Source organism: Octodon degus, unplaced genomic scaffold (assembly GCF_000260255.1).
Source record: "Octodon degus isolate 3935 unplaced genomic scaffold, OctDeg1.0 scaffold00106, whole genome shotgun sequence".
Taxonomy (NCBI): Eukaryota; Metazoa; Chordata; class Mammalia; order Rodentia; family Octodontidae; genus Octodon; species Octodon degus.
In genome coordinates this window covers 573,690-600,726 of record NW_004524682.1, presented here as the reverse complement: position 1 = coordinate 600,726, position 27,037 = coordinate 573,690, and the positions used below count along the sequence as shown (strand labels likewise).

The window sequence follows — 27,037 nt, the reverse complement described above, 5'->3', positions numbered from 1 at the left end:
TTTTCCTTTGTCTTTCCCCTCCTCTTAGTTGTCCCTTCCCTTGGGAGAGTTTCTTAGTCTCTTTCCCTTTCAGTGTCCGCACTGCCTTTCATATCCTATTTGTTCTTTCAGGTACTTACACTAGGGAGACAACGTGATGTTCACACATGTGGGTCTGATTTATTCTACTTTCGAGTATGGTCTCTAGATGTAACCCTTTACCCAAGAAAGTCTTGAATTTATTTCTTACAGCTGAATAATACTCCATTGTATAAATATATCACAGCTTTTTTATCCATTCCTCAGTTGATGGGCATCTGAGATATTTCCAAGATCTAGCTATGACAAATTGAACTGCTATAAACATGGGTGCACAAATAACAATGTGGTGTGATGATTTCAGTTCTTTCAGAAAAATGCCCAGGAGGGGGATAGCTGGGTCGAATGGGACCTCCAATCCTAGCTTTCTGAGGAAGCACCACACTGATTTCCATAATGGCTGTACTACTCTGCACTCCCACCAACAGTGCAGAAGGGTTCCTTTTTCCCCACAGCCCCTCCAGCATTTGTCATTGGCTGACTTGTTGATGACAGCCATTCTTTCTGGGCTGAGATGGAATCTCAGTGTTGTTTTAATTTGCATTTCTCGAATAACTGATGATGCTGAACAGAAAATATGCTTATAGAAATGAAGTAGGGAAACACAGAAATATACATCTGGATCAATATGCTATCTCAATTATTAGATTAAAAATATAAAATAACTTTGCTCAGACATGTATGCATGCTGTGAACTTATTTAAGCCTTCTAGTAAAATTAATATTCTAGCTAGAGAACATTTGAAGGAAATGGGATTTAAGGAGAAACACCACATTTTCCAAAGACTGAGCATCCAACCTAGATATTTATCTATTTGTCCTACAGAATTTTTAATTAAATAGAATAAGAGAATCAAAAATAAATTTTGTCATGGTGACTTTATGGAGTAAACTAGATATAGCACATACATAATAATGCAAACCTCATTTGGATGTATTTGGGCCTTGAAATTATACCAATTTCTGTAAAATATATATAAATACATATTTGCTATGACTATTTTTAAAATGAAGAAATTCCAGGTAGGTCCTTATCATTCACATTACATAAGATTTATTTTTAAATATTTATTTTTTAAATGTATTTGGTTGTGACAGGGTCTCACATACAGCTCAGAATCATGGTCCTCTTCCTGCTTTCAGCCTCCTCAATGCTGGGATGACATGCATGAGCCTCCATGCCCAGACTGGCTGGCACACCCAGGGGCGGGGCTGGCACAGCATGTGGTGCTAGGGATTGAACTGTAGTCCCTGACCTTGTCTAAGCTTACCTAAGCTATCTCACCAGCCCCAATTTGTATTAAACGAAAATAAAATAAATGACTTTAAGTCTTGTCAAGAAAAAGGAAATAACCCAACAAAGGCACATTATCAGACTTCGGTTTCCTTAAGTAGTAAAGTAGAACTGTACTGTAACATCATGTAACTCAGTGATGTCCCAAATTTTCTGATCAAGGAGATTATGGGGCCACAGAGGAATGTGATCGACAATGTAGAATGTGCCTAAGGAGAGCCACATGGAGAGAAAACATTCTCTCAGGCTTTCACAGAGAGCAAATTGGTCAAGCAATGGCCATGACTCATCCATAAGGCTGAAACTGACAAAAGATCTACAAACTGCAGTACAGGATTTCAGAATAAATCCTGAGGGGATTTGACTGACCTTATCAAATACAAAAGTGACATTTCTTGTTATATAGGTCTTGCTTTATCTTGGTCTTAAACACCCAGCATAAAAGTATAAAAACAAAGCAAAAAAAGTAAAACCATATTAATATGCTGAGCTGTAAAAAGCTCAAGTCAACAACTTCTGACATTGCCAGTCTTATGGAAAACCCACTACTATTATGGACTACTGGACTATACTGGAATATTTTGCGGAATTCATGCACCTACAATATTTAAATGACAATGGAATACGCTTCTCTGACAAAACTGAACAAAAAAAAGGGGATACAAATAAACAACCATTTTGTATCTGTATTTTCAAAATAGTTATGATAGATATACAGCTACATTCTCTTAATTCATTGAATACAAAGATTTGTTCTAATAGTGTTTGTGGACAGGATATCATATCTGCATCTTGTACAATGAATAACTATTAAGACAACAATATGCAACATATTAAGTATTAAAACTGTCCTACTAATTGGTTTTGAAACTGCCTCGTTGCTATGTGTTTCTCAATGTAATTATTAAAAAAAAAAAAAAAAAGAAGTAGTAAAGTAGTACTGACTACATTTCCGAAGGGACACAGTTCACAGGAGATGAACAGCACCTAACAGCTAGCTACACCTTGAGTGCTCTTTTCCCACCAGGTGTGGACAGCATGACTCACCAGCAGGGTCCTGCATCTGACGTCTTGCCACTTTCAGACCAGCATACTCTGCAGCGGCTGCCACTGCCTGGGCAAAATCAGCATCAGTGAAGAAGGAGCCATCAGAAGAACTAACACTGGAACGACCACTGGAAATGTTGTCCTCCTCGGAGGCCGAGCCCCAGCCGTTGATCATGGACCCAGTGACAGAGCTCTCAAGGTCCCCAACGCTTGACGCAGGGGTCTGCTCAAGCCCACGTAACAAAAGCCTTCTAGTTTGCATTTTAGCAACTTCCATGTCAGCTTCATCTTCTTCCTCTTCTGGTGCATCAGTATCCATATCTGAGACCAGGGGTCCTGAAATGTAGCCATAGGTGTGTGGAGGGGAGATTGGTCGAGGTGGTGGAGGAGGACTCACTGGCTGCCGTCTGCAAAAAAAAAAAGAACAACTGGGGTTATATCAGCTCATTGCATGAGACACAAAACAATGAATTAACCAAAAAAAAATTTGCAAGGATACTCATTTTTTGTTTCTGGTAAACTAATTTGCTTCTAGTAGAGTAATTTATAGGGGAAAAATTCCTACACATGAGAGTATGACTGATTTGATTTATTTTGAATTGTATATACCTCACAACCAGGGGCTGTCCTAGGTTACATGCTATTAAAGTTTAATAAAAACATTTTCAGGGCCAGTGAGATAGCTCAGCAGACTAAGCACCTGCTTAGGCAAGCACAGGGACCAAGGTTCCATCCCCAGCAACACATGCCTCGTCAGCCCCGTCCATGGGACATGCTGAGCCAGCCACCAAGATGGGGTGTGGGGGCACACGCCTATAATCCCAGCACTGGGGATGCTGAAAACAGGAGGATCACTGTGAGTCTGAGCTGCATAATGAGACCCTGTACCAAATGCATTTAAAAAAAGAAAACATGTTTGACCATTTATGTCTTCCTATGATTCCTTATTTGCATTGTGATCAGCTAAACAAGAAGCAACACTGACTTTGGAGACGCATGCTTGTGTATTTGTCCTAAAGAATTTCTAAGATAATCAGTAGATTATTACCAAAGGCACCACCCATCAATCTCAAAACAACGTACTCTGTGTGTCTTCATTCCTTTCCCTTCCTTTATGGTCCCTCCTGCTATTTGAGACAAATGGCCATTCATCTTGACCGTACACAATACAATGTTGCATAATATTAAACAATACATACTTGACATACAACACTATTTCTTTAGGTTTTATTAAAATTTAATAACTATTAAAACCATGAACAGTTGTTCTCTGGTTAACTTTTATATCTTTAACTATTAGTTATTAGCTATTTTAAGGTGCATTGATTTTTACTGGTATTCTATCTCCTGCATAACAGTTTTCTTCAAGGCATTATTCCTAATGTCTTGGAATTTGTGGAAAATCAAAGATGAGGACAAACTTAGGTAGCACCCGCAACTAATTCAGCAGTTGCCAATAGCTGACTTAATAAACGTGAACTTGGAGGAAACATCACTAACATCATCATCCACAGCGATTATGTAATGAACAAGGCAGCAGAGAGCATCTAAACTACAGGAGAAAGCAGTCATGGAAAGATGTCATCCAAGAGTGAGAAGACTGCCAAGAGAATGACTCCTGCACCAGATTCACACGTAGGAAAAAGGAGGACATGCTCTGCCTTCTCGGTGGAGCTCTGCTTGGCCAGGACTTGCTCAGCAGTGGCCAGGCAGCACACCTTTAGCCTTGCCTAGAGGTGCCTCAGCAGAGAGCTGATAGGTCGAATGACCGTGGCACGCCTCATCACATTCTGCACTACTGGTAATTCAAGAGGAGAGGTTTCATGCAAGTCTGCTGATGGAGCAGCAATGTTGGAAGGCAGTTGTGATCAGGAACTGATGTCATCTAGTGACTTCCACTATCTAGAAGAGAAAAGGTGGCACAACAAGGAAGTCCACTGGGGGATGAGGCTCACTCATTTAAGAACTACAATCATGTAGAGAGGCAGCCCAGGAAGGAGCCCTTCGTTAGTGAAGTAATTTATGCCAATAACCTTTGAAAGACTCATGGAATAAGCCAAGCTAGGACAGGCTGGTGAGATAGCTCAGTGGAATAAGTGCCTGCTTAGGGAAGCATAGGGACCAGGCTCTGATCTCCAGCACCACAGGCTGTGCTGGTCCAATCCCTGGGCACACTGAGCTGGCCACTGAGACCAGGCGTGGTGGCGCATGCCTGCAGTGTCAGCGCTGAGGAGGCTGAAAACAGGAGGATCACTACAAGTATGAGCTGTGAAGTGAAATCCAGCACCAAACACATAAAAACAAAACAAACAAACAAGTTGGGGCAATTATTATGGTTAAACAAGAGGAAGAGAGGAACTTCATCTAGTTTTTTTTCTTTGTTGTTTTGATTCCTTCTTCCTTCTATACCCCCACCCCTCCCAGAAGAGGCAGGAAAACAATGTAGCTAAAAGCAGAACATGTAGCCTTACTTCACAGCAGTATAGCCACGAGGTGCATCTGGCAAACGATAGCTAGCTAGGGATGCACGGTTAGGTTTTTAGCTCTGCAGAGTGGGTGGGAAACTAAAAGCAAGCAAAAATGCCCATGTCCTGCTCACAATTAACTAAGGTGAGAACCATGCAGGATCTGGCGAAGCGAACTCCTGTTCAGAGGGAAAGATCAACACCGCAACAATTTCAGGGCAACAGAGCAGCTCTTCAAAGGAAAGTATTTTAATCAAAAGTGCTTTTGATTAAAATGAATAGCACACACACCGAAAATAAAAAGAAATGAACGGCATACTTCATAAACACATTTTAGTAGTGTGACTGAAAATCTGAAAAACAAATGATTATGGAACTACAGTTAACTCAGGTATTAAGCACTTTATCTAAACACAATTTACAGTGTTTTCATTTTTGAAACTTTGAATTACTTTTTAAATTTTTATTTCACAAAAGCTTTGTTTCCATGTTTTCATTCTTTTCTCATTTCTTTGTTTTACTTTTCTTTCCTCTCCCCTTCCCTTCTCCCTTGGGAACATTTTCTTCTTATGTCATAATACTTACTGTAAATGGAGAGGAGGAGGAGGGGTTAAAGGTAGAATTGGAGAATGGGAAAAATAACCAAGTTATATCCTACACAGGTACAGATTCCCTGTGGTGAATATGAGATATATACATACTATAAATAAACACATATATAATATACCATTAAAATCTGATTAAAAAATTAAATAAAACAAAAATTATTTTACACTGAGAATATTGAAAATCAGAAGAATTAAAGACTATGTGAAAGTTTCTATTATTGGTATACATCAAATGCAGAATTTAAGCCCAAATTTTATATTCAAAATCATGACCTTTCTGAGTGGCATCATTACACACACACACACACACACACACACACACACATACACACATACACACAAATGTATTTATAGTGTGCAAAAGATGTCTCACATGTACATGCATTTAAAAACCCAAAAAATGAGAACTATCATGTTACACTGAAGCATACATGATATATGTATATGCAGTTTATATATGTTACACATACTTATGTATGTAAGTCTATTATTTGCTATGTTTATATATAATTACATTTTGTGTACACATGTATACAGAGTTCTTTAATATAATGCATTATTTTCTATTTCTGGGTGGCGTTAAATGTGTTTGTGTGTGGCACTAGAAGAAATATGAAAAATGTGTCAAAGCTGAAGTTACTTAGCAGATTAAAATGGATAATTGTTTCAATGTGGAGAGTGCTGTACACACAAGAGGAGCACCATTGTTTGATTTGGAATGCAATAAAATACCATCCTTAAAAGCTAATTTATAATTTTTGTCACCATACATATCCACGATGCCACAAAAGGTCTCTTTGTGAAGGCATGTAAGGCTTTTTAGTGCAGAGGGAACTATTTTGACCATCAATAAGGGGGATCAGAATGGCCAACTTTGCTATTAAGAGATGCCAGTATTGTTATGTTCAGATTGTCTGGATTCTGTAGAGCAAAAATATTCTCATGTTAAACAAGGGCTGGCTTTTAACTACCACCACCCCATGCAAATGATGAAGACAGAGAAATTTATGCAAACCATCTGTGAGGGAGGCCAGCCTAGGGAATGTGTGATAAACATGTACAGCTTGAAATATGTAATATATTCTATTTGAAAACAGAAAAAGCTATTTCAAGATACTGCACTCAAGAGAGACTTGTCACAAATCATCCTCCACCCTGTAGATTCCTCCCCCTGAGGGTTTTCATAGTCTGCTTAAATAATGTACTGTATAAGGGTGCGACTCGCACCACTGTAGGCTCCTGTAAAAACGACACCCTCATAAATATGTTCAAGAGAAAAAGTGATTGCACTACCTTATAGAAGCAGGTAAACATACAATTCACCATATATGGTAGCACTTAGCAGGCAAAATCAAAAGGGGCCAAATGTATACATTTGAATTTTTTTCTAATGCTAGTTTAGTGTTAATTCTTTGTGTAGTTAACTATTATCCAGCTTACAAAAAGATAGGATACGTAATTTTCATTTGCATATTTGCTTTCTTTTCCTTCCAACACTACCATATTCATCTCTATTAAAAATAAGTTTCCTATTTCATACCTGAAAATTATTTTTTTATTTTTCAAGATGTTTTACTCACATTAAATGCAATAGTTACAGACACTTTTTTAAAAAGTATATGTGAATAAGTTTGATTATTTTATTTTAATTGTTCTTGTCTGGACATACAGAAAAGAAAGAATTCCATCATGTTGATCACCTACTTTGATTGTTTAAACAAAAATAGAGTATACAAAGTTCATTAGAATGACAAAATGTCCATAATAATACAAGTTTATAAAGCTTTTAATTAAGACTCTGATGTTATGTGTTTTATTTCAATAATTTTTACTGAGGGCCTACTAAAGCATAAAAGTGATGTTTTCTTTAAACATTTACTGAGTATCTGCTATGGTAAATACTCTGGTACTTCTAACACCGAAAAGACGGCAAGCAATAAAATCTTAGAGAATGCTTCACTTCTCTAAGTAGTTAAAATTTTTACACTTTTAAAATATGTAAGAATTCAGTGTTAGTATTGAATATAAGCTAAACATACACGGGCATGGATGAGTACATTTTGCAAATCTCCGTGACATTGTGCCCATCCTAAACCATCTTCTGAAATGTGAGCTTGTCACTCTGCCATGCCCTCGGGGGGACCGGGACTGCACTGTTGGATTCTGATGGATCTTGTGACAGTTTTGACTATGAGAATGTAAAGAAAAGGCTGTGGCTTCATTTGCCATAAAATGCTTTGTCTGCCAACTTCCTCTTCCTGTCTTGGAAGCTGGGTGTCACATGAGAGGTGTCATTTTCTGGGACACTGTGGCATGAGAAGCCTAGCTAAGCGGTATGACCTGCAAGGACACATTCCACCTGCAACAGCTTACCTAAAGCCATGTGGATTCGAAATGAACTGTTCAGCTAAAATTTTCAGACTGTGCGATTCATGGGATTTTGAATAAAATAAAATGGTTACTATAGACTTTCAAATTTGAAAATAGTTTATTAGCTATAAAAACAGGAACTCAGGCACTGTATTAGGAACTCAGCTTGAAATTTAAAATGCTAAATTTAAAGGGATCAGATTCTGGTCAGAAGGAACTGTAGTCCATGGAGGAGACAAGCAATGAATTATAGATGCAGTGATAGCGAGTGTCACCAAGTAGCCACTAGGCTGTAGAGGACACCAAGGGGACCCACAGAATCGAGATCTATCCCAGAGTTGGGAAGGAGGGCAGCAGGGAAAAGGTTCTGCCTTGTAATCTTGCATCTACAGGATACGAACGTATAAGCCACAAAAAGAAATGGTAATGCTGTTCCCAGAAGATGCGACGACATGTATGAAGAGAATGGAGGTGAACAGGAGTCGTGCTCACTCCCACAACTGGATGAAATTTAGAGAGGGGAAAACACAGAGGTGGGGGTTGGAAGCGGGTCAGGACCAAGGCACAGAGAGGCGACATCACAAAGAGGCTTGATTGCTGCATTAAGGAATTCTGCCTTTATTTTAAGGGAAATGAAGCCATTGAGAGATTTTTAAGCAGTAGAGAGACTTGATCAGCATTGCATTTGAGAAAAATGTCTCTACATGGTCTGTAGCAGGGGCTGAGACTGGAGAAGTGGGAAGGCTAAAGGCAAGAAGATCACTTAGTGGAACATTACGATAATGCAGGCACGAGAAAATGGCTGTCGGAACAAGGAAAGTGCATTTGTGATTGGAGGTATGTGTATCACTCAGAGTGGTACTTAAGTAGTAAAAGTCTGCAGGAGTAAGTAGTTGGATGGATGAGCCTGAAGCTCTGGTGAGAGATCTGTAGGGAAATAGCTATCTATCTCCAGTGATGCATCGTTAGGGAAGTGGCTGGATGATAAGAAAGACGAGGCACCTAATGATGGGGTGGACATTTGAATAGGTAAAGGGATTGAAAACAGGCGCGAGTTGGAGGGTGGTCGTGGGGTGAAGGGGACGTGAAAAGAATTCAGAGGTACATCTACCCACTCCTCAGGATAGTGCCACCATTATGTACCAATAAAAATAAAAATTAAGAATAAAAACATTTTCTTCAGTTATGTTTGCCCACTTCAAGTTTAAGCAATTGTGTATCACTTACAACAGTAGAAAGGTTATTTACAAATCTTACTGCAGTATCAGATTTCAGTCATCAAATACTGAATAACTCTGTGGAACCAAAATAAATGAGTAAAATATGATTTTTGTCTTCAAAAGTTTAAATATAAGTGAAGAGTCAGAAATGGCTGGCAAACACAAGCTGAAAACTTTTAAGCACCTCCACAGAGTTGGGAACACAGCTTCATGCAGAATGAAAAGAAGGTCACATGATTTTTATCAGGCTGCTGGGAGCAGTGTTTGAGCAGGAATCGGAAAAATGAGAAATACTTGCTGGGCCATCAAAGCAGCGTGCACAAGACCAAGCTGTTGGTGACTTTAAGATAAACTTACAAGGAAAGAGAGACTTGGGAAAAGAGGACATGGTAAGCAAAAGGGAAAGGATGACAAGTGGCTCTGAATATTAAGGGAAACAGTAAGGCTTACCTCAGAGGGAGAAATCTATGCAGACTTCTATATGTAAAGAAAGATAGTGTGAGAGTGGACACCACAAAGCCAGGAGGAAAATGGAGATCTTTGGAGAATATGGAAGACCAGGAATGGATGAAAACTGAGGCTGTCCCCTCCTCACTACAGGCATGGAAACAAAGGCGCAAAATTGAGAGCTCTTTTCAGGTTAACATTAAAAAAATGCAATGCATAATTTATGCAATGGTATGATGACAACCAAAAAAAATAAATAAACAGGAGGAGAACCAAGGTGGCTTCAAAATGACAAAGGATTTTAATAATCCGTGCCTATCCCCTTGGCTATTTCATGTGTAACATATTGACCAAAGAAATAATGATTGGTCATTCTAGATAAGATAGCCATTAAGGCAGCACAAGGAGCAAGCTTGCAAAGCTCCCTATAAACGTGATGAACGTGGATCTGGGCATGTGGAGATGTCCAAGTGAAAATATCATGGAGACACTCAGGAAAATGGTCCGGGTTGGCTGAAGACGTCACAGTCATCAGTAGGCATCATCCCTGTCGGACTCCCAGCAAAAGCACAGATGGAAAATACTGTTTGTTGACCACTTACCCTGCCTCAGATATTTAACAAACATGACCGCATTTGATTTGCACAGCAATTTGTACAATTGTCTTCCCTGCAGAAATCTGACGTATGCCACGGAATGAGAGACCTTTCTGTTTCTCTGTTAGGAGGCTCCTTTCAGCCAACTGAGGGAAGCACAATGAGAAAGGCAGGAGGCAGGCAGGGAGCGGACTTGTGAAGGTGGACACAGTGAAAAGCACGCAGCAGGAAGCGACCAGGTAATCAGACGAGAAGGCCGGGAAAGGGGCAGACTAAAAGAGGCAGAACTAACGGGGAAAGAAGAAAGAGCTGAACAAGGAGAATGAGACTTACTTATCAAGCCAGATAAGGCTAACTTGTTTACAAGAAAAAGTGGAAGGCAGTACATAAGGGAGGCAAAAGAAAACTTGCTGGAGAGAAGAAGATGGGTGCTACTGGCAACACAGAGGGACAGGGCAAGAAGAGGACACTCTTAGAGAACTAGAAAAGACACTGAAGTTCTCAGTGTTGGTTGCTGTTAGCCTCTCATAAGAGTTAGTGAGGACGGTCTGTCTGCTGCACAGGGAAAAGAGGCACTTTGCTGTGTTCAATTTGCGTGGATTCTGAGAGTCATTACTATTGAACTTAAATACCTGGTATGCAACTTTCTCCTTGTCACACAGCCAGGTTTAACAACCCCCTTTTTTAGAGAGCATATAGTTCGAATTTGGTAATAAGTCCCTTTATCGCACAACAGACAGCAAACATTTCAAATTCTCTTTAATCAACACAGTAAAATTCAAGCAGCAAAAACCAGAATTTGCTTTCATTCAATCCACTGAAGGAATATATTCCAGGCAAATAATACACTTGGTTTCAATTTATAGTAAGAATATGAAAAGCAGTAGATACACAATACAACATGTCAAGGACAATAAAAGAGTCCCAGCAAAGTCATGAACAATGAGAGAAGAGCTAACATGTTATGGTAATAGGCTTTCTGTGGTATAAATGACAAATGAAGCCATGGAAAAGTGTACTGCTTGGTAACGCTTGATATACAGGTTAGAACAAGGTTTAAGGTGTGCATGCACCAAAGGTGCACAGTGAATGTAATGTTTATATATGACACACATGAGCTGAAAATATTAGCAACAATAATACAAAGGAGGACTGTAACCTGGAGAAAGAGTAAAGGAGGAGGGCGCCGAGGGGAAAAGGAATAAAAAAAAAAAAATATTTTAAGTACATGTATCTACTCCCTAAGATAAATGTAAAACTCATGAACTACAAATGGGTAATAATAAAATAAAAATATTTTTAGAAATTAAAAAAACCTCAATGCGTGCGTGCGCGCACACACACACACACCGCACACACGCACACCACACCCCCTCGCGCGCGTGCGCACACACACACACACGGTAGTAATCTTGATAAAAGGACTTCAGCTTAATGTCTAAGACAAAATAATGGTCAACATAAAATGAATGCATCAAACTCATGCTTTTCTGATATTACACCTATGAGACAGCAAATTATAATGTAGTTTTAATTTTAAAAGATGAGAAAGTCTATTTTTCTGTAGGCCCAAGGAGGAAATTGCCCATGCAAAAGGAAAACTAAGGTACAAAAACATCCACCATCAATAACATGTTATGGGATTAGCAAACCATGTTTTTATGAATGTAATTATCATAAGTGGGTGAGTGTTAATGCACATTATTTTATGGCTGCAAGTTCGCTGAGATCCATTAATCTAATGTGATACTCAACAATTTTATTTTATACCCTCATTATCTGAGATTACTGTAGAATGCTACTCGAAGAGAATGCTCAGGTGATTTGAAAACTTCTCCATAGCATTTAATAAATGCCCACAAAGAGGGAAAATTGTTTGATTTCTCAGCAACGGCAGCCAAGGGCCACCTACCTCCTGTCTGGGTGATGCTGCACGTGGCTCGCCTCCTCGGGGCAGTCCTGAAGCATGGGCTGGAGTTCCTCCTGCGGGGAGGGCGTCAGAGTGGCCGTGGACTGATGGCTGTAGGACACGGCAGCCGGGGAAGACGCTGCTCCCCGCACGGGGGGTGTGGGGCCCCTTTCCTCCTCCTCCTCCTCTAATTCATCCTGCTGCAAATACATCCGTGCTGGTGGTACAGGGCATGGCATTTCTTGGTCATAGCTAAAATGAATTATAAGAACATCTAGAATTACTTCTGGAAATCCAAATAAATTCTTTGTATTTACAATAAACAGAATTTCAAATTTGAATTATTTTTAAAGTCAGAAGCTTTTGGCTCATATAAAGGAGATAGTGCTTTCATAAAAGCTCATGTTCATAAAGGTCTGAGAATTACTACACCCACTATTTTTCCCTGAACAATTACAATTTATCATGTTAGAGAAGCTGAGATATCAAAGAATAAAAGAATCCCACTTAACACTGCTTAACTTAGTCCATCTCAAATGTACTTGGTAGGTTTGGTGGATTCTGCCTTTATGATTCAAGATGCTCACAGGAAGAAGATGCAAAGATGGCATGCAAATGGCCTGAACATAGGGGGCTTCACTCTAGGCACTGAGAAAAATTATTCTGTAAAGCCTTTCAGAGGGAGATGAAATTGGACACTGACGTATTTAGTCCAGTACCATTCACTTTCCTCCTGCAATGGTAATAGATCATGTTTTTCATTTGAGCACAGAATGAACTAGTTGGCGGTGTTTGGGACGGTGAGTGAGAAACACAATGCTCTTAAGCAATAAAATGCCCTCCTGTGTTCTCTGCTAGAGCTATGTGGGAGTCAAGACAGATCTGGGAAATTTTCCTGTTTTTTCTCTTACCCTTGGGTCAATGTTTAATGATGAACATGAGCGTGATGAACTTCTCTATATAACTTGTGTTGTTGTTACCACTCTTGTTGACTCAGTCACCATCTTCCTTGTTTAACTTAATTTAGAAAAGCTGATGCACAAATAATATGGTTCTTTGGTATCTTCTTTTACTTTCCTCATCTTTCTTACTGTTTCATTCTGCCACCCTTCCTCGTGTCGTTTGTTGCCAGGTAGCATAGTACTTGATTCATCTAGACTAAATACTTACGGAGAATTATTTCCATCTCTTCTCCAGCACACTGTGTCCTTGCTCATCCCTAGTCTGTCTATAAAGTATGTCCAGAATCAACTTCTGTATTTTTACTTGTTACGTCTGCCAGTGCGATCACCCCTCAATGGTGCTCTTTGCCTCTAGTTATTCCTTCTGTTGCTCCAAAATTTCTTTCGAGCACATCACTCTCAGGTCACTCACTTGTTACAAACTAAAAAGTGCCTATTTGCTTAGAGAATAAAATAAAAATACCAACGCATGGCATTCAAATGTCTGCAGAATCTGTCTTACATTTGCTGCCCGGGCCTCTCTCTCCCTACCATGTGTTTCACGTTACTCCTTCTGGGGTCCACCGATCTGTGTGGTCCCTGTTCATAAAGTGCCTTCTCTTCTCTTAATTGAGAAAATTCTCATTTGTCAATGTCGAGAACAATTACCAGCAGATCTGGTTTACTCTTCTCAGTTAAAACAGTTAAAGTCAGACTTTTGCTTTGTCCCCTGTTACATCTCTTGGAGCTTTCTTTCTTAAACCTATGTACGCTATTTCATTTTAATCCTTTTTAGTGAACTGTAATAGTAATAATGGACTAGAAAACAAACTTTGAAATTTCAGTTAAGCTTGTCTTCATTATTGGAGATTCCACATTTTCAAATTCACTGACTCAGTAAAATTTATTTGCAACTCAAAAACCAAGACCTGCAACACTTTCATAGCTCCTCCCCCCCCCGATGCACGAAGAGGCCAACCATGGGAGCCCTCAGACATGCGTGTTCTCAAGGAAGCCAAGTGATGGCACTCCACTTCTTACATCAGCTCTCTCTATAAACCTGTGTCCTTTTAACACAGTTGATTTAATGTCATATTTTAATTTTTTTCCTCATGTTAATGATTTCTCTGTTTCAAACAGTGCTCAAAGCAAGTATTATTTGGGCTCCTAATCATAAGAAAGATGTGATGCACTTTATGGAGAAAACACATTCTGGGCAGATGCATTTTTTTTTTTTTTCACAGATACGACATAATGTTGTTGGCTCTGAGTTTCATGTTAGTGAAAAATTCATGTTACATCAGGTGCTTTTAATACAACATACATTCAATAAAGTCATGGACTGACACAAATGTGATCCAGCGCTCAAGCAATATACTTATATTTCCTCTAGTGCTATGGTTCAACCCCAGCTAATTCAGTGCTCACCCAAACTCTACAAAATATAAATACTTTAGATAAGGAGACTTGCCTAAAAATATTTTTCCAGAAGCATTTCTCACAGAAATATATTTTATTAAAATGATTGGGAAATAAATTAGAGAGTTTCTGAGCACAGGGGGAATGACAACACCCGGGGGATTTTTGGGAAGAGCAGAACAAACCTCCACTTTTCTGGCAGTCACTGAAGAGATCCATTTTCAGCCTTGCTTTTCCTTTTCTGCTGTTACGGCCCTATATCAAGTGAATTCTCCTTGGTTTCTAGTAGTGAAGTGATCATTTTGTGATACAGTCATAGAGACCACAGTTATACAGAATGTGGAGGAAAGAACTTTCTAATTTTTTTCATATGAACCATTTTTACTTGTTCTAACCTTTGAGAAGAAAATGTAGGAATGTTTAAAGTACTGTAAAATGTTCTTTGTAATGCAATGATAACTACAGGAAATCATTTTTTTTAAACTACCATGGTTGAAGGGCACATCCACACAATGAGTCCGTGAAAATTTAACAGGGCGCTGAAGAATTTCTGGCAATCACATTTCACTCCAAGACAGTTTATGTTCTGAGACATGCGTTACTAGGTGAGGTTGTGATTCTGTAAATATCACAGAGCTTACACTTGCAAATCTAGATGGTCGAGGCCACCACACACAACGACAGAGCCTACCATTCGTAGGGCACAAACCTACACAGCACATCGCTGTATTTGATGCTGAATGTAACTGTAGCGGAGTCGTAAGCACTGGTGTATCTATTCACACACAAATATGGAATAGGCACAGAAAAGGACAATAAAGGTAGTAGACAACAAGAATCCGCCGATCTACTATAATTTTATAGGATCACCATCATATACATGCGGTCCAACACCACTAGAAGCAACCTTATGAATGTCTGACTATTTTTGAAAACTCCACAATCATACAAATGACTGTATATACCTGAGCGTCTATCTACAACTGTAGATGCAGGATCATACTGTGGATTTCTATGTGCACAAGAAATCTGCAGTCGTAGAACCGCCTGGAAAGCCTTTCCTGGGCAGCCTTCGGCGGGTGGCTAAGGCATAGTGACTGACACTGTTTTATTTAGAGACAGTGTGTGTGCACCGTCGTCATCAGTGTTCTTTCAGCAATCCAATTTAGCTATTATTTTTATGGGCTTCAGCAATGATTGCGCTGCACCACTTGGCCCTCGCATCCTCTTACCTTTCATCTACAGAAATGCTGCACTCTTCACTGTGGCTGTGAGGAGGGGGGTGTGCTGGGGGCGGGGGCAGCAGGTCGGCCCAGCTCATGCCCCCCTGCTTCGGCGCCTTGGGTGTCCGTGCCCCTTTCTTGTGCCCGTGACTCCCTAGAGGAAAAAAAAAAAAAACACAACACAAGGCTTTCACTTCTGACCTTTAAAAATGTTTCTATTATCCCTGAGTTAATTACTTCCTGCAAATATGATCTTACGATTCATATGTGTACATGGGGCTAGGCATACATTTCCTTGTTAATTTTAAATATGATTTTGTACAAGAAGCAAAGTATTACCAAGGTGAACTGCAAAATACGAGGCAGAAAGCAATAAAACCATAAATGAATTTTATAATTCTTATCGTGAATAGTGATCTTTCTGTAGCAATTAATTGCATTATGGATTATTATCTAAAACAATGAGCTGTAGACATACTTTCTGGAGTGCCTTTCTATTATTTAATTGCTAAAACCTAAAATACAGTATGATAAAGATACAATCTATTAGAGTTTCATTGTGGTATTAAATCACTGAATATAAATAATTTGTACTTGTCCATTGAAATGTTTTAGGCACAGTAAAATTACTAGTTTTCTTTTAAAAGGCAAGTATATAAGAACATAATTGCTAGAAAAACTAATATATCTAATGACAAAGAAGAAGACAAATGTTTCTTTTAAAAAAGAACCAACCAAAGCACTCTCAACTATGGTTTCTATAAAATTACAGCTTTTGGCAAAATGATGCTGTAGAATATTCTTGGTAGTTGGAAATGACTCAGTTATTCAAGTGCTACTATGTTCTGCTTGTAGATGTGGCATAATTTTAAAATATTGTTAGCTCTATCTATAGTCATTAAAAAGTCCACTTGATCAAAAGACGTGGGAAAAACTACTTCTTCCTCAGTCTGATATATTTTGGATTCAGATGTATGACATAGACAATGTGTTTTGAATTCCTCTCTTACATGATTTCACATCAGCAACTCCCACAGACCTACTTTGCTAAACCTCTGAAGTAGCAACAAGTTATGGTAGGTGAAACAGGTCTCGGTTCATTCAATGACTCTGTTTTCTATTGAGTCACTTGGGAATTTCCATTCAAGTGGCAGTGTGTGTTACACCAGATGTCCCTTCCCTGCACTGCACCAAGCATGGGCTGCAGAGGCTGTTACTAAGCGTCTCTGAGGGCAGCCCCGTGCTCACGAGTCTTCATTCTTCCTCCCACCACTGAGTTGTCTCACAGTGGAGCTGCAGGGCGTGAGTTGCTGAGCTTATGCTGCCTGGCATCCTTCTCTTGATTTCCTGAAACATCTGCTATGACAAATCCGTCAGCCCCAAGAGACTTGTCACAAGCCCCTCCTACCCTTATTTCCTTGCTTTGTTCTCACCCCTACCATCGCGACATTTCACACGATGACAACATTTTACTAAATATCCACACAACAACAAAAGACAAAACAGCATAACATCTGGATCTGGGCATCTAGGCCGAAGGATGCAGAAGGTCATTTGAAAATTAATTAGCTAGATCCATGGCTTTATTCCATTAAGATATATTTCCATTAGTGACTAAGCATCCAAAGATCAAATGTCATAAGTTAATCAAATTGTTAAAAACTTTTATATGATCTTCCCCAAAGTAGATACCTGAAACTTTTCACTCAGAATTTACTTAATTTGAATAGAAAAAAAGACATTTAATTTTAATTGCTAAATAACAGAAGAGAGTAAAACCAGAGAAAACATGAAAAAGCACAGGCTGTTTCTGAGCTCCTTTTAAGAGCTATTTCAACAATCGCTACAAAATAAAGATGGTAAAAAGTAAATGAGACAGTTATCAGAGAAGTAGGGTGTGCAGACATCACTAAAAGTCCCTAGCAACAGCTCTAATATGCTCTCTGGGCAAGGCCGTTTTGACCCTCTCCTGGAGAAGCAAGCTTGACTCGAGATCAATCCGGGTGCCCCATTGTGGCGGGACTTGCCACATGTTAGTTCTAATAAGGAGCCCCCTTTAATTAGAAAAACAGGACTTAAGGACCAGCAAGTTTCCATCTGCAGCCTCTATCAGGAAAACAGCTGGCAAACAGCTGCAGCAGCGTGCAGACCACAGGGAGAGGCCTTAATATGGCTTCAGAGCAGTGGACTAATTGAGTTTGGGAGGTTGCTTGGGAGGCTTCTAAGCAAGAACTGAAGGATCAGAGAGAGCTTATAAGCTGAGACGGGTTCCCCTTGTACCTCAATCTCAGGTTATTGTCTGACCTGCTTTTAGTCTACTTAAGTGGACTCAGATGATGCATGCTTTTGTAGTTTAGTTTCAAGTGGTAACATATTGGGCAGGTTAGCTTCACGGGCAACATTTTCGGTTATATTTTGGCTAGGGGAGAAAAGGATGTCTTAATTATCTGTAGCATATTTCTGATTTTATAAAAGTTCATTGACAAGAGAGAAAATGCTTAGCATTTGATCATGTAGATTAAAAAATGATTAGCTGGGTGGAGAGTCCACTTAATTGCAGAGGCAAGACCCAGGTCAGAATCAAATAACACAAAGGCGTTTTATGTGTCCCCTAAAAAGAGCAGTCCAGGAGGCCGGAGAGGTGGCTCAGTGGAATAAGCACTTGCCTGACAAGTGCAGGGGCCTGAGTTCAAACCCTGGTTCCATCAAAAAGTAAAATGAAATAGCACAAAATAAAAATAGCAGTCCATTAGCACCAAATTCATAATCATGGAATGTACCAACTTACAAAGGGGGGTGAACATTTTCTTTGGTTCCTCTTACTTACCAGATGTACTGCTGCCCCGATCTGAACTGTTATAGGACCCTCCTGTATTCTGGTCATATGATTGGTTGTATGGGATCGTCGGAGGAATCGTGTCATTTGCTCGATAATCTAGATATTTCAGATGGAAAAAATTAATTGTTTCTGCTTGTCAGTTATTTCACTTGTCTGTTTTGTCTGTATTTTTAACTACCTCAAGAAACCAACTGATCCATTTATTTTAATACTTCTTTTTTTATTTTAATATTCAATTGTCAGGACATAAAAGTTTATATTTAGGGGTAAGTAAGAGGGACTGAGTGTGCTGCACAGTTGAAGGGTACATTCTTAGCCTGCACAGCGTGCTGAGCTCAATCTCTCATTATTGTACATGATGTAGAATGATTTTTAAATAGTAAGATATGTAAATATCATGTCTAAAATTTAAAAAAAAACTTAAGTTACAGTAAAATAAGAAGTATAAACTTGTCAGCAAGATTGTATTTAATACAAATGTGTCCCTGATTTAAAAAAACCCCAATATATATGAATTTGGTTTGGAAGTGTCTTTGTTGACTTAGCCAAAGGTGAAAACTCAGTGATAAGTTCGGCAACGGAACACAGGCAGAAACACAATCTGTCAGTGCAGTCGCTCTCTGCGCGCTTTATGACACTCTGATGGACCAAATCTGCTTACGAGTGATATCAACAGTAAATCAGAGTTCTGAAATATTTGTACAGCGCACTGTCAGAGCTGTCCAAGGTCCAGGGAAAAACCAAGCGCTATGGAGAAATAGTGTGATAAGAGCTTAAATCCCCACAGTAAACTCCACAATTCCAGAAACCGGCTCTTTTATCTTTGTCTGCCTTTGTTATGAACTTATGCAGGACTCTCAATAAATATTTGATAAATTGGGGTTTTGTACCAATCAAGTATTTTCTTAAAGTTAGGAAAAGGCCGGATGATTTATAAAATGAAAACTTATCAAATGAATTTATTCAAAAAAATATTTATTATCTTTTAGTAATTTCCAGATATAGTAAGCTTGATTTTTGACCAAAATACTCTCAACTCAAGCCTAAAAAAATAAGCCTATGTCTCTAATTAGCTGACATGCATTGTTCATCTTGATATTTGTAGAACATTGCTCCATCTATTTAAATAGAGCAATTTTTTTATATAGGTCTTTTTTTTTCCTATATAGTTCTAACTATAGGTCTAACTTTGCAAATCATATTATTAAAATAGTAGCCTGAAGAACTACAAAGAAATCCAATACCCATCTCTTCTAACCCACACATATTACAATACGGAGACATTCCCCTCAGGCCATACAATACCATTCTGCTCCTTCAAGTTAATACAAAACTCAATTTATTTTAGGTTCTATACTGACAGACTTCAATCAGGTCAACCAAGGAAATTTAGGTTCTAAAATTATACATTGTAGCAGTCTCAGTAATCACACGAGGTAGGAGAAATACAACAAATTGAACTACCTCTCAAGATCAAGTTTAATTTAATTATTTTTCTTCAGTTTGATATAAAAATGCCATTCGCTTATATGACCATGTAAAGCAATTATCTTCCATCCTCAAGTGGAAAGAACAGGATGGTCTATTTATTGAAAATGTGAAGTATTGTGACGGTTGCACATCTGCCTTATGAATAAAAGATTGTATGTCCCAAGCAATCCCTCACCTACTATTAAATTTAAATTAATCTCCAAACCATTTGAAAATACTTATATATTATTATAAAATCAATTTTCCAAGGTTATTGTTGTGCTAATTAACTCTTTGACACTGGAAATTTTGAAAGCAAAGAAATAAGGAATTCTAGGTAACAAAAGGAGAGTTTCTCCCTGTTAGGCACAGAGCAGGCGCCACGCCGAGCCCTAAAGAACTGAGAGCACCCACCCCGGGCCTGGACTGGATTCAATGCAAAGCTAACTCTGTACCTTTGTTCAGCTTGTTCTGCTCCATGATGTTGTACTGAGTGGGTGCCGCTTCTTGTTTCTGCGGACCGGGTGCTTTCCAGTGCTTCTCACTGCAGTCCCCGCTGCCACTGTTCATGTTGTTGCTGAGGTTTGACTGGATGAGCTGGGTGGTGGCGTAAGGAGTGGGCTGCCCTGATGGATTGACAAAACGCCCGTCCTTCAGATTTGGGCTATTGAAGGTTTTCATCTCATTGATTTTGTTACTAAGGTCCACATCACCATAAACAGTTGACTCAGGGAGCATCAGATTTGTTTGTTTGTTATCCAGTTGGTTGTTATAATTTGCTATACAATCAGCTACGTGCAATGGAGAGGAAAAGGAAAAGGTCATTCTGCGTCGTCATTCGTTTTAAATTTCTAAGAAGTTTTGCGAGTCACAGTAAAATTGGTGTGTAATATACAAATGGCTTTAAGTAAGACCAATGAGAGGGGCCGAATAGTCAGTGGACACTCCAAAGAAAATAAAATTTGAGAGAATAAGACGATTCACAAAACTCGTGGAGAGACTAAACTGGTTTGAACTTGTGCTTTGCGGTAAATAATTCATCTAATTTAAAATAAATTTCCTCTAAAAGCCATTTTAGTGGGAATTCCACTAAAAGAATATATAAGTAAATATTTATGCATCAACTATACATTTTCTAGCCTTTGGTTACCAAGGCATTTAAAAGTAACAGCTGTTGAGGAAACAGAGTAAGGAATGTAAGTTGAACATACCAAAAAAGGAGGGGGAAGCTCTCTGCAGATCAAAGCATCTGAGGTGCTAATATTTTATGAAGTATTTCTGGTTCAAAAAAGGACTGGGGTAAGGTGCTAGCATGCAGCGCTCAGGAGCCTTGCTGGTTCATATCTGGGTTAAAACCTATAACCATTCTAGGGAGAGATGCCACGTAATCATTTTCTTCATGGATTCATAATGACATCCCAAGAAGAAGGGAATGGTGATGACTATGGCAAAATGAATCGTGGCCACCAGGGACATCAGATCAAATAAAGCCCGGAATAATGACTGATATACCTAATATCTCATTTCCACTCTAGTTTTCTTTTTATTGAAATATTTAAGAATTAAATAACTAATAGACATGAAACTTTTAAGGCCTGAACCTGAAAACATTCAAACAGCAGGAAAGAGCTAAAGTTCTATCTTGAAGTTAAAACATTTTTAAGTCAAGATATAAGTTGCTAGGACAAGCCCGTTACTTTACTCATGTTATTCAATGTGGGGCCTACACTAATATGTCTCTTGAGAGCTGTTTTTCATCTGTATATGTTAAAATGCTAAATAAATATACTTGCTATTAAAGATGCAAATATGAATATAATATTAAAACTTCGCAATTCTTCTGTTCTACAGGAACACACTATACTGTGTTCTTACAACACCCGATCAGAGCACAGAGGTACTAGCTTCACCTGGCCTTTCGTAATTCTCACGTCTAATGTCTAGGTATTTAGATTTGTATAACTGTGGTTAGGAAACATCATAAAGGCGGTAGGCACTTCGAGATGAGGACTATGCACTGCTTTAGGCCTTTAACGTGTACTGCCCAAGAGCTGAGCCGCGCACCACGTGTGACCACTGTGAATAAGAGACTGAATTTTCAACTGTATTTTACTTATTTAACTTGAATTTAAACAGCCATCCATGGCTGGTGGCTACTATGCTCGACAACAAAGCTGTACAGTGAATGTAAGGGGGCACCACCCTCTCCTTTCTGCTGCAGGAGTCAGCCCAGTCTTTACATCCACTAACTGTGCAGGGAGTGGAACGAACACGGGCTCCAGATAGCATAGTTTGGCTGTATAAATTATCACAGCCACATTCAACGAATGAGGACTCAATCAAAATACATAATAGACATTATATACATCATATATATATACATACACATGTTTCTTATGTCTTTGGGGTTTACTTCTGTATTTTAATATCTGATTTAAAATTTCAGTTTTCATGTAAAATTTTTATTACCATTTTATTCTACTCTTTTACCGTTATTAAAGATTTGGGTTCACTCTAACTATGGACTTAATGACCTTTGAACTATATTTTCCCCAAGTCATGAAATTCATTAAATATTATAATTATATACATATAGTTGAAATTATATTACACAATTATTACAAAATAAACACATGAGTTTTACTTTTCCCGATCTGCTATCCAAGAATCTGTGTTTTCTTTTCTCTGAGAAAAATTTGCTTGCTGCAGAATGGAGTATGGGTTTTTAGGGATAAAGAAAATACTTAGATCAGACAAGTATTTTACACAAAAATCAACATTTCATGAAAATATTGACAAGCACTGCCTTTGCTAGCCAAAGGGAAAGGAGATTTAGCTCCTTTATGAGTTCCCTGTATGAGCTCTCTTCGTGTCCCTAACCTGGTCGGCTGTAGGTGGTCAGGTTGCTGTCGCTGTTCCCATTGCCTGCCGTGCAGCAGTTGATGGAGCAGTCGTTGTGACTGTTGCCTGTGTTGGGCCACGTGTCTGCCAGCCAGGGCTGCGCCGCAGGCTCGCTAATGTTGAGAAGTCCCGGCCTGAAGGCAAAACACAGAGAGCAGCATGAGAGGGACAGAAAACAGCGTTTCCGATTCCTACCTCCCACAAACAGCACCGCCGCTCTCCCAAGAATTTGGCGCACCATCTGAGTGTTCTCCCTCTCCTTCCATGCGCCCCACTGTGGCCCGGTGCTCCGGGGTGCACCTCAGTGTGCACAGCCACAAATTTGCAACCTGCTTCAGACTTCAAGTGTTTTACTCTTTGTGATGTTCGATTCTGCCATTAGTCATAGCGATTAATTAATACTCAAACACGGCATCAGAAAACTGGTCCATATTTTTTTTATTCTTTTAGTAGATTAAAAATCCACTAATTAAAGCCATATGTATTCTTCACACTTTTAGTCCAATAAGTGAAACACTTTTGACAACTCAGAAAACAAAGAATTCATTTTCTGAGATAATGAAACTTCATATTAGGGCCAATTACATATTTTTCTTCAAAAATCATGCTTCGGTCTTAGTGAGTTCGGGCTCCGTGGCACTGTGCACAGGGCCACCTCACTGTCCAGTGCATGTTTTTTTAAGCTGTCAATGTTTTCTGACAGGGACAATGTAAAATGCCGTAAGTCCTTCACAAAGGAAAGCTACCAAATGAAATCTGGCAAAACAAAGATGTCAACTAAAAGAAATATTAGCACTCATTTCTTTGGCACAGCAGATGGTAATCCTCTTTCACCGTGCCTTGGGAGGCAAAGTGGATCAGTGGTTATTAATGGGAGCGCTGGACCACCAGTGCCAGGGACTCAGTCTGGAGTCCAGCAGCAGCATTCTTCATGCCCTTTTCTAACACTGACTCCAGGTGATCATTCCGCAAAGGAGGTGATGATGTATGACACTCTGTCTGAGTCACAGTAAACAGACTGGAGTGCAGACGACACAAAAATTCTCTTCTGGGTCTCATTTCCTTTGTTAAAGGGCAACCACCATGCTTCCCATTTACCTGGAAATCAGGAACCTGGGACTTCCCTCTCTGACGCCTTTTCCCTGCAGGACAACACAGGGCAGCAACTATGGAAATTTACTGTACAAAGGATGCTGATCTGAGGAATATTACAACTCAGATAAAGCATGTGGACTTAGACTTTCTGTCTTTATATCCATATGTGTGTATGTCCGTGTGATTAAAATAGGTTGTATTTGCTTATAGCGTGTAAGGCATTGTTCTGAGTTCTCTGCATGCATTAACTCATTGAATCTTTGCAGTTTCTCAGGTTGGGGCTGTGATTATGCAAATCTAGCAGAGGAGGAGCCTCAGTTGGACAAGAGAAGGGAGAAGCTGAGAGAAACACAAGCGGCCACTCCTGTGCGCACACTGTGCTCAGACGCTAGATGCACACGTATGTTGGGGGTGCAGAATGCTCCCCAGGGGGTACAGTCTTAGGGAGGGCTGGGGGAAATGGCTGAAGTCCTGGAATTCAGGATAAAGTTGTTAAGATTGAGCCAACTGACTGCAGTATTAAAACTGTTGATAAAAACATGCTTTGAAGAGCTATGTTGCTGAAGGGTTGAAATGTTAAACACTGAAATGCAAGCTGCACCGCAGATAGCTGGCGTCTGTGAAATAGATGTTAGTTACGGGAATGCTGCACCTAGTAATCTTTAGCTTTCCTATTTTATTCTATCTTCAAGCCAAACCAGAAATGTCATCACTGTCAGAGTTATTAAAACTAAAACCCCTATACTTGACACTGTAGAGCTGTTACACTATGCTTGAAGTAGGGGTCAAGTGGAAATTTTCCACAGTCTGGCTTACATGTTTCAAAATGAAGAGCCTATATTTTTATGCTACTATAATTCACTCAAAAAACAATTTTATAGCAAATGCTTTAATACTATCATAAGCTTAGAGAACTTTTCATAGAGATGTATGATTTCCAATAAGGAAGGCAGACTATAGCCTTCCACCCTCGTCCTCTTTAAACATAAACTAGGAAAGTCAGTTATTTAAAGGAGAACACCAGCCATGTTTACTGTCCAATAATGAATTTTCAAAGGTCAGATGTGTATTCCACTGTTCTTACAGGAAGTCTTCTTAAGGAGTTACTCTGATAAGGGAGTTAGAACCTATTTAAACTACCTTTGTACATTCCAATTACCTAACACGTCCCAGGGATTTTAACTGCCTGATAATAAATTTGAGACAGAAGCAAAATATATCGATTACAGTGGTTAACATGTATCTAAACTAGGACTACATCAGCGGGGCAGGTGGCACACAGTGTAGACCAGCACTCTGCAAGGCTGAGACAGAAACAGAGCAAGCTCTACCCTGGCCTGAGTGATTTAGTGAGAGCCTGCGTCAAAATTTAAAAGAAAATCACCAAATATTATTATATAAGATTATCCTCTTATAAAGGCATATATATGTGGAACGTGTTTATTTTTTAAGAATCATGCCGTGATTACTTTAAATTTTCTCCTTCTGTTATTTCTGATATTGTACTCAGCCACTCCAACAAAAGATCTTTAAACTGCCAAGCCACAAAATATAACACCGCAGCATCCAGCAGTTGGGAAAACAGTGAAAGGGAGTAGCAGTGAGGGGTGTCAGGCTGCTAGTGGGTCACCACCCCTCTGCAGACTCTAGTGTGAAAGCCAGGATGGGGAAGAAAGCTGCTGATACCTTCAGGAGAAGCAGGGCCTGCCTCCCTCACCTCTCTGACAGGCTCTGTTGTTCTGGAATCCTCTGCCAGGGGAGCTTGAAGTTCTCCCTGTCTTTCTCAGGGTTGCTCTGAGTTTCTCTGGTATGTGCTTCGGCTTTGGTTTTAAGTAGGCTTTTTGGAAAGGGCGACAGGAATGTTTGAGGAAAGGAAAAACCATTAATAGGAATAGCTACCTAATATTTCTATGACCCGCCTTGCTTACCTCACATGCCCCATGCCTTCTTTAAGCTGGGGAGAGCTTTCTTCACTTACAATTTCCATTCTTTCTTGGCTGGGAATAACTAAATTTATAATTTGGAGACCTAGACAAAAGTTCTAGATAATTCCTTCATTAGAGAAAAAAATTCATCCCCAAATAATTTCTTTAACGTTATCGAAGACTGAGCTCAGGTCTTTTGATATCCCCTTCTTCAGAAATTCATTCCCTTCTCTGTATTAATTAACATCTTTCAATGGACAGTTCCTCCTATAATTGCTGTATTTATTGGTATCATTCAAATAACTATATCATCAAAATTGATTTACTGAGAAAACACTGTATGTTCTCTGTGATACAAGGATTGACAGTCTACTGTCAGAGGCAAACATAAATGCCAAGGACTGGAAAATTCTTTGTGGAAACCAAATAGCAACCTGTGAAAGATCTGTAGTCACCAAGTTTCTGTCATAATTACTCAGTTCTGCCACTGTAGTTCAAAGCAAGGATAGCTTAAATATGCCTCTCTGTATTCTCACAAAACTTTATAAAAACAGACAGGAGGCTGGATTCAGTCCATAGGTGTAATTTGGTGACTCTTGTTTGCAACACATTGCTGCACGTCAGGCAGGTGACAGGGATGATCCCAGTACAGATCTCCTAGAGGGGGTGGTAGGGGAGAGCCAGCGAGCTGACAGGGCCAGGTGGATGGTACTAGGCAAGGTGTAGTAGAAGAAAGACACACAGCTGGTGTAGCGCTGGCAGGTGGCAGGGGTGCCGACATGAGAGACCCTGGGGGTGGCGTGCAGGGGTGAGGAGCAGACTGGCAGAGCGGATGCTCCTGTGGGCCTCACAGGCCATGTTAGGTTTCAACCTGCTATTTTCAATATGGTGGTTTCTACTGAAAATGGCTTTTTTTCAGCAATTCAGAGACATGATCGGCATGCACTTCAGAAGCTCAGGCTGGCTCCTGTGGGCACAGAGCTCGCAGGATGCAGAGCTGATACAGCCGGCGGAGGTTCCAGAGCTGATACGTTCTGGAACTTTTGCTGTGGACTGGGCCTGGGAAAGAAGTGCCTGCAATGGAACAGTGCCAACGACAGAGAGGAAAGTAAGGACCCACGACATGCTACATGGCGGGTGACAGCAGAGGAGCAGAAGAAGACCCTGCCAAAGGTGGCGCGAGCCAGGTG

At 39.6% G+C, this 27,037-nt stretch overlaps 1 protein-coding gene across 4 annotated transcripts in view; it reads right to left on the bottom strand.

Moving 5' to 3' along the window:
• The window catches only part of Robo1 (roundabout guidance receptor 1), a 423,922-nt gene that overhangs the window by 23,341 nt on the left and 373,544 nt on the right, over positions 1-27,037 (bottom strand). For 2 of the 4 annotated variants that reach the window (XM_023724107.1, XM_004639080.2), the window contains 6 exons: positions 22,807-22,961; positions 20,382-20,717; positions 18,445-18,552; positions 15,627-15,771; positions 12,038-12,286; positions 2,420-2,826 (listed from right to left, as the gene is read on the bottom strand). In XM_023724107.1, the coding sequence (XP_023579875.1) occupies positions 2,420-2,826; positions 12,038-12,286; positions 15,627-15,771; positions 18,445-18,552; positions 20,382-20,717; positions 22,807-22,961 (1,400 nt within the window). The remainder of the gene's footprint in view (positions 1-2,419; positions 2,827-12,037; positions 12,287-15,626; positions 15,772-18,444; positions 18,553-20,381; positions 20,718-22,806; positions 22,962-27,037) is intronic. The other 2 variants (XM_023724108.1, XM_004639081.2) reach the window with 1 other exon arrangement.